The 9053-nt window shown below is 41.9% G+C and overlaps 1 protein-coding gene across 11 annotated transcripts in view; it reads right to left on the reverse strand.

Annotated features, from left to right (window-relative positions):
* adgrl3.1 (adhesion G protein-coupled receptor L3.1) overlaps nt 1-9053 on the reverse strand; it is a 111724-nt gene that overhangs the window by 23857 nt on the left and 78814 nt on the right. For all 11 annotated transcript variants that reach the window (XM_028975557.1, XM_028975558.1, XM_028975551.1 and 8 more), the window contains exons 12-14: nt 7879-8062; nt 2196-2318; nt 1293-1498 (exon numbers count right to left, since the gene is read on the reverse strand). In XM_028975557.1, the coding sequence (XP_028831390.1) occupies nt 1293-1498; nt 2196-2318; nt 7879-8062 (513 nt within the window). The remainder of the gene's footprint in view (nt 1-1292; nt 1499-2195; nt 2319-7878; nt 8063-9053) is intronic.

Here is a 9053-nt window from a genome sequence, read left to right on the forward strand (position 1 = left end):
GATCTAAGGCAGTATTTCTCAAACTAAGAGCCGCAGGCCAGCACTGGTCTGTAACACGGTTAGTGCCGACCCACAGTCTCGCTTCTGCAGCAGTCCAACTTCTACTGGACTCCTGCCAATATATTTAGCCCAAAAATGTAATATATGTTATTGGGACACTGTCTGGCAGTGCTTTATGTGGAAAAATTATAATTAAGAAAAAAATAAAACACAAAAAAATTAAGTTTCATGGTACTTCCCAATATCCAATAATAATAATAATAACACCAATAATAATAATAACAACAACATTGTGATTGTAATTATTATTATTATTATTGTATACAGGTTTATTTAAAGATGCAAGCCCCAAATCCTGACATGACAGAATTGTGAGACTTCTTACTAGTGCAGTTTTAACCCATCAATTGGCCCTGGAAAAAAACTAAAACTTAAATCTCAGTTTAATTCAATTCTAATCCTACTGTGTTTATTAAAAAAGACAAGGAGCACAGGCCGTGGTGCTGTAATATTGCACCAAGGGAAAGTTCTCTCTCATCTTAATGAGATTACACTTACACCATAAGGATGGATCTGTCTGAAGACGCATTACTTGATCCTTTGCAAAAAAAAGGATAGTGTGATATGGAGGTTATTGAGATTTTTTCCCCCTATTCTGTCACGGATGGTAATTACAACATGCCTGCAACAAAAAGCTCATCTTTATGGTTCCAATATGAGTGGTGTGAAGACCCTTTCATATATATGTTTACTAAAAAATTGATATTTGGAAAAAGCACACGGCTGAAGATGTTTCATATAAGTGGTTAGGCACTTCATCTCTAGATATTTATGAGGAGTAAAAGTGCTTTTCACTTGGCAGCATGAATGTTTAACGGTGATGTGCACATTACCTATTAATATGTGTGAAATACTCGCAGGCATGAGACTGTTTTCATTTAAAGTGTGATAAGTCTATGCCATTGCTCCATTAGCCTCTTTCTCCATTTGAACCTCTCACTGCACACGTGTCCCAAAAATACCATGATGTGACAGAGAAAAACTGGTTTCACCTACTCACTATCAGCCCCCGCGTGATTCTGCATTTTGTAACAAAAAAACGATAAGTAAACTTTGACCTTTTTTGTCCAGAAAATCAGCAAGTCCAACAGAACAGTGAGAATTTCCATTTAATCGGTTTTGGTTGCCTTTAGGGGACAGACGTCTTTAAAATATGAGTTTGCTAACATTATGTAAATGGAGTTTTATGAGTAATGAAGGGTGAATGTTGTTTGTGTGTACCCTGCCACTACCTGCAGGTGTTTGACTGTGAAGACCACTGGCTCAGACAGGTAGATCTTATTGGTGTCTTTGTTGATGGCAGCGGTGATGACGGGGGAGTTGACGATGAGGGAGTAGTTTGGGTACATGGCCTCACTGCCCAGCCTCACACTTGCGTTCTCTGTGGACAGGTACTGACCGAGGTGCTTGTAGAGAACCAAAGCCATCCGGATCTCACCTGCAGAACGATCCAGGAGACAGAGGACAGATAAATTAGGCCGAAGCATTCAACACATGAGGAGTGGGCTCTTTTGCTATGAGCTGATGTATGTTCTTCTGGGTTTTAGTGCTCTGCACATATGGCACATTGGCATTTGGCACAAAACAGTCTTCCATCGTTAGACTTAACAAAAATCACCACTTAGCAGGAGGTGTCCTTAAACTTCATATGAATGTGTTCAACAAACATCTGGGTGGTTCAGTATTTAAGCATTTAGCATTAAAATATACATCAATATTCTGATTCAATATTCTTTTTATGTTAAATAGTGTTATAGTAATAATAATGAGAAAAACAATCATTTATTAATATTGCTCTTTATATTTTGGGACCAGAAAACTGTCTTTTTTATATATCAATCAGTCTTGTATGACAACACACGAACATTTTTAATAAAAATCTATTCTTTATTCTTGAATTAACTTATTAATGAAAAATGAAAGCAGACAGAGCCCAAACAAAGTGAGTGTTGGCAATGTGGGTGACTTACAAATAAAGTCAAGATGTCTGTATTTAAATTTGAATGTGTAAATTGAGGTACAGAGTGGTATTACAAGAAAGGGACATTTTCCATCACGTTTTTCTTTATTACATGCGGCCCACATTGCTTCAGAAGAACAGAATCATGGCTTGAGAGCGGGCGACACATCCATACCGTTCCTCCCGTGTTGCTTCAGAGTGTTCGCCGAGAGGTGGATGGAGTTGCCATGGAGCTCGGACTGGGGGAACGTCAGGTCCGCCAAATTCCCATCTGTACTGAGTCGAGCCACCTCCAGCTCTGCACAAACACAGACACGTACATGGAACGTCAACGCAAATGCACACAAACGTGAGGCCATGCTCGAGCGGCACGGCCAACCTGCCTTAAATCTCGGATTAAAGATAAAATAACAAATATACGCTAATGATTCACATGTTACCCAACAGAGTGTGTCCTCTAAATCACATTCCCTGTGTGCTGCTGATACCAGATTCATTATTTTTATATCTTCAGGGCGCCTTTTCAGTGACAAATAGATAATTTACTGCGGGCTTTCCTGTACTTCACAGATTCCGAGGTTTGTTATGTGAAATGCAGCAATTGAGGTTTAATGTATTAGATAAAGTATCCTAATTGGAGAGTAATTAGACCTGCGATGGGCTATCTCATGCACAAAGATAATGATTTCAGCGTGGCGGCCCATCTTTAATGTTTTAAATTAACTCTCTTCTCCTCTCTGTGCTCGGAGAGCATCGCTCGCTTGTGCACCACAGGGACGGAGAGACACTCCTACGGTGTCTTCCGTCGTCAATGCTGTGTTAAGTTCGGGAGGTTTTAAGGGTTTGACAACATGTCAAAAAAAAAACTATTTCCTGTCACTAATTGGAAAGTTCCCCGCATAAATTTACATGTATTTTTATTGTTTTACCCAAGTGCCCAGTCTGGCTATTGCATACATACATTATCCAATATGCCACTTGCCCCACGGTAATTATAAGTAAGCTGCTCATCCTATTGAGAAGTCATATTTATAGCACCTTATATAATGATTCTATCTAGATAAATGCCATTCAGTAAATATTGTATTACTGCAATGCCACCCAACTAACTAATTGAAATAATCAAGAGACAGAAGGGGTCAGACGCCATGCTTCAGCTAATCTGTTGATTTGATGCATGTTTCCCACATGCTTGAGGCAGTCGGGCAGACCCCACCCCAACAGAGGCTCGGAGAGGTTGAAAGGAGAGATGTGTGAAAGGAGGTGGAGGAGGCGGAGGGATGAGGCTGGGCCACATGAGATAGCAGCCTCACATCTGTGCGAGAAAGGGACTGGAGAGCCCTGTCTGCGTGTTTGTGTGTGTGTGTGTGTGTGTGTGTGTGTGTCGCTCTGTTATATATAATACAGTAAAGTATCGCTGTGAAATAAGAAGCATCTGCACATTAAAGCACAGACCGGCACAAACAGCTACATCAAAAGATGGAGTTCAGCTCCTCATGAGGGAGAGGAGAGAGACGGAGGCAGAGAGAGATAGAGAGGGATGGAGAGAGACATATTTGATGCATACCGTATGCATATGCATCACACACACACAGAAGGAATTGCATATGCACACATAAAAAACTCTTTTAGAGGCACACACACACACACACACTCTTGCATCGCAGGCACACGCGCGTACGCGGGGAAGCAGCAGGAATGTTCACGCTGCGCTTAACCTAATTAGCTGAATCCCGTCTCTACAAACACTCTTTTTTAAACGGGAAACATCGCAGTCATTATAATCTGGGCTCTGTACTGATTCTGCATTATCCCATCAAACGGATATATTTACATCTCCACTGCGTTGTCTTGTAGCACAAACAAGACAATGACTGTACCCCCCCCCAACACTCGCACACACACACGCACTGTATTCCTGGTGTGTTCTTAGCGAAGTCTCTTGCTGTTTTATTTTAGATATCTTGCTATTGAGGCGACTGAAAAAGAGCTTGGAGCATCAGAGCGGGGGAGGGGCGAGGAGGAGGAGGAGAGCAGGAATTAAAAAAAAAAAAAAAGCTGAGGAAGGAAGAGGAGGCATCTCTGAATAAGGGGATAATCAGAGAGATTTTGTGCGCGAGATTAGCTCTGAGGCATGATTTAAGATCAAAAAACCAAGAACACAAAAAAAACCAACACACACTTTTAAAATTAAGTCTTAACGAACGATCGTGCCTCACAGTCGGGAACATGACTGATCCCAGAAGTTGGATAACAACTCTGGAAAACATATCTGGAAGAAGCAGAGAGGCCACTCCAGCAAATTAAAGTCTATTTCTGTGGCCGCTCATGGAATATGTTCCTCATGGAATATGAATAGGTTCTGATCGGAACCGACCTCGGAGATGTCAGAATTCCACCGTCCTATGTTCTATGCAATTGCAGCTCAGCACATGTAATACATTTGACCAAGCAACGGTATGGGCAGGCAGTGTGTCTTTCATTCCCAACAGAAATGTGTCCCCTTTGTGGGAGTATCGTGATCAGCAAAGGCAAATCCGCCATTGTGCACACACTCATGCAGCCTTTCACTAAATCTAAAATGCCTCAGCAAAAATCACAGTAAAAAACAGAAACCCTCCTCACCTCCACTTCCACATTTATAATTGCAGGTAAGACTGGAATCATAATCGTTTAGGTACTTATCATAACTGTGCGAATAAGACAAAGGCGATTGTGTTCTAACATAAAATTACCATACAGGTAATGTACAAAGTTGCATAATGGGAATTTTTGCTTTGTCCAGCCGAAAATAATGGAATAATTATTATGAATGAAAATATTTTGGATTGAAATCTTCAATTATGTTTGATCACAAATGTATAAAAATCTAATAAAACAGACACTCAATCTGGATAGGTGTGTGTAAAAAATGTGCAGTGCCAGTTACGTTTAATCATCTATCTGAATTAATGTGCCGCCATAAGGCAGAAAGCTAATCTATGTAACCATAGTAACCTTCTGAAAGAACGGCAGGTCTGGGCTCACAATAGCGCATTTTATTGTATCGACAACGAGAAACAAGAGAAGAACAGAAAGGCAGAAATCACGTGAATTCCTTTTATTTTACTGAGAATGGTGGATAAATCTAATATATGGGGCATTTACACAAAAACTGGAAAAAAAGAGAATGTCCTTTCAATTTTGTTTCCAGATTATTCCTATTGTCCTGAGTATATGTGACTGGCATAATCAAACCACACAACACACATCCCTCCAGGGGGGCTGGCAGATGACCCCCAGAGGACGAATCAGTGCTGAATCCATCCACCAATCAGTTGATTCGGTCTCTACACAAAGCAACGCTGTGGTTTAAGGATGTGAAAACTCGAGTCAAAGTAAGAATGTCAAGGTTGTGTGATGAAGGAAGACACTTTGTGGAAAAATTGTGCAATGAAGGGAAAAAAAAGACATTCATATGTACACACACAAATGGCTTTAAGGGGCTTTCCTTCTTTTCTTTAACAAGATGCACGTGAGTTGGCCTTGAGTCCTGTTATGCGGGGATAAATTGTTTGCCAGAGACAATAAAAATCCTTCTTCATGCCTGACGAAATAGCTGGAGCAGAACAGACTAGTTATCAGGGGTTCTTGAACACAAAGGTAACCTCTACTGTTCACATTCTCTCCTTTCTCCTGTAAATCTATAGCTGTGTCAGATCAAAGGATAAACCAACATAATTATTAAATCATTACAGGTTCTCCAGCCTCAGTTACTCCACTAGAAAGTGGATGGAGGGATGGGCAGCATTCTTCTTCCCTCCTTTTGGTATTCTGAAGACGCTGCTCCACAATTTCCCACATGTGTGCTGTTAAGTTGAGACGTTGAGACTGAAGGTCATATTTTCATACTCATCAGCCACTCAATGTCACATGTGTCCTGTGGATGGTGGCGTCACCATCTTGGAAGATGCCACTCCCACCAGAATATAAAAGTCTCATGAAAGTATAAAATCCATTGCTCTTCAATGACCCTTCACTGAAAGATGGACAAACTAAAATTGCAACAGAGCCGAAGACGGGTCAAGTGTGGGAAAATCGCTCTTTTTATGGCTAGTGACATCACAGAAGTTAATGGGTTGGACCAGTTAAACAGAAAATGCTCGCAAACCACAGAGCATAACAGAACGACAACGCAAATCTGGAGCATTGTTATTTGGGGTCAGTCCAATCGCGTATGTGCATTTATAGTTGTTAGCGGAGACATTTTTGATTAGCACTGCTCTACCACCAAATCCACGGCAGCAGAATTCCCCAAAGATGAGCTTCTCTCCGCATCTCTCATCCTGTCTTACTGAATCTCTCTTCATCATACTTCCTGTCTCCGTCTCCCCGTGTCTAACGTCCCAGATCTCTTCCCTGCCAAACCAGCAATCAGTAGGTCTCCCTCCTTCCCTCCCTCTGCCCGCTGGTCGTGGATCTGCAGGCTTTTTCATTATTCGCAGCCCTTTGATTTGATGTTTCACACTTTACTGAGCATCAGCCTCCATTAGGGCTCAGTGCTGCAGCCCCCACATCCTCGCTCCTCGTCTGGAGTGAGATCACAGTCGAATCAAACGCTGCACACACACGCGTTCCATCTCCCCTCGTTCCTTCATTTCTGCTCTCCTTCTCCCTTTGTCCTGAAACTACTTTGCACTCTTGCACTCCCTCTCTCGGCTCTCTCTTTCTTCAGCACACGCCTTGCCCCCTAAGCTGAATAGCAGGGAGTGTGCGTAAGCGAGAGCGGCAAATACGACTTCCTCCCGAAGCCAGCAGGCCACCCAGTGGAGCCTGCAGCCGTCAGCGAGGCTCCCGTCCCTCAGCCCCCTCCGGGGCCCGGCGGCCCACACACTGCTGTTCCAGCAGACCACCCGAGCGGCTGAATCTAGAGCACAGAGTCCGAACGACCAAATTAACGATCGGCTCCTTCACTGATTGGCTGCTGGGGTCTGGAAAGGATTTTCAATCAGAATCCAGGACAGTGACAGTTCTGCATCTGTACGGCATCACAACGATGTCATAACTATAAAGTGCAAAAGCAGATTTATTTCTCGTACGCGCGTCCACAGAACAGATCATTTATCATAATAATGTATCTTTCCATCTCAGTTTGTTTCCCCCAACAAACGGAAATCCTTCAACCACTCTGGCACACGAGCTAATTTCTTTTTGTTCTATTGCTCTTTCTCTCTCTATATATATACATATATATATATATATATATATATATATATATATATATATATATATATATATATATATATATATATATATATATATATATATACACACATATATATATAAATATACACACACACACACACACACACACACACACACACACACACACACACCACGCACACATACACACATATACATATATATATATATATATATACACACACACACACACACACACATACTGTGTGTATAAATATATATATACAGAAATATAAAAAACAACATGACTTATAATTATTTTAAATGAATAGGAGAATACAAATAATACATTTTCATGCATAACAGTATACGTAACAGTATATCTGTTAGAACATACGTTGTGGAACTCTAGAGGATGCACGGTGCACGCCGACGCCCTGATCTAAATTTCATGAAGGTTTGTTTTTTCCATAGCGGTGGCTGTATTGTCACTTAATATTGTATACTGTATTGAGCTGCGGCTCTCTGCTGAATCCTAATGTGCAGATGAGGGCTCTTGCTAAATAGTTATCAGTCATGCTGCTCTATTCTCACCCGCATGTTTGTGTGTGTGTGTGTGTTAGAATGCATATGTTTATTTTTATGTGTTTGTGCATGTTTGCGATATGCAAACTCACGGATGTTGTCGGCGCCCTCCTGCACCGTATCGGTCTTCAGCAGGTTGTCTGCCAGCATGAAGGCCCCAGACTCCACCGTGTCCAGCAGCAGGGTGGCCGAGCGCAGCTGCTCTGCCGTGGCCAGTTTCCTCCAGGCCGGCTGAGCCTGTGGCTGGAGCAGGTTGTTCACGGTGTTCACCATGGCCTACAGAGGGAGGAATGGTGAGTCAGGAGTGGGTTCAGAAAGAAAATCTTACATCATTGTGGGTGATGAGCGGACTGCCTAGCATGCGAGGAAGTGGACTTATAATCAGAAAGGTGGTGGATTCAAATTCTGAACCACCAAGGTGCCGCTGAGGTTCCCTTGAGCAAGGTACCGTCGCCACACACTGCTCCCCAAGCACCTTTCATGGCTGCCCGCTGCTCACAATAAGTGATGGGTTAAATGCAGAGGACACTTTTCATTGTGTGCACTGAGTGCTTTATACCACACATGACAAAAAATTCACTTTTCAATATCCTGCTCTTTGAAAGGCATGTAAAACGGTCATGCCAATAAAGCCCAATATAGTCAGTTCAAAGACACACAGGCCATGATTAGCCCCCGGAAGAGACAAGAACAGCTTCATATATATTTGGGAACATAACCATGCTTCTTGCTGTGTTATTGTTTGTCATTTTAATTATCTTTAATGATGTTTTAAGTAGAGTTTAAAAAGGCAGGAGTGCTTATATTATGCTTCTTCATTATTTTGGATGATTTAAACCTGCAGCTATCAATACATCACATGTACAAGCATCATTAACAATCATGTTTCTTTCTTGATTTGTCTATAAATGCTGTGGACACCTTTGACCTCACACTAGAAAGCAACCCCCACACTTAGCTCGTAGCATCGTTTAGAAAAAGTGCCCAAACAGAGAGACAGACAGGAGAGAGAGGCAAATATATTCAGAAAAAGGTGAGGGAAGACATAAACCCATCGTCAGAAGACAAGAACTGGGCTCAATTCTGCTTCCGTTAAAGGGATCGATTGGAATTGGGTTGGGCTAATTGAAAATCCCCCATAATCTTCTGCTGCAGTAATGAATTTCCCTATAACCTGTTGACTTAATTGAATGAATGGAAATGAAGCTCAGCACAACTGAGCTGTGCTTAACTCTCGATGTCAAAAGCAGCAGTCATTTCAGTCACT

Source organism: Denticeps clupeoides, chromosome 4 (assembly GCF_900700375.1).
Source record: "Denticeps clupeoides chromosome 4, fDenClu1.1, whole genome shotgun sequence".
In the NCBI taxonomy this organism is placed as follows: Eukaryota; Metazoa; Chordata; class Actinopteri; order Clupeiformes; family Denticipitidae; genus Denticeps; species Denticeps clupeoides.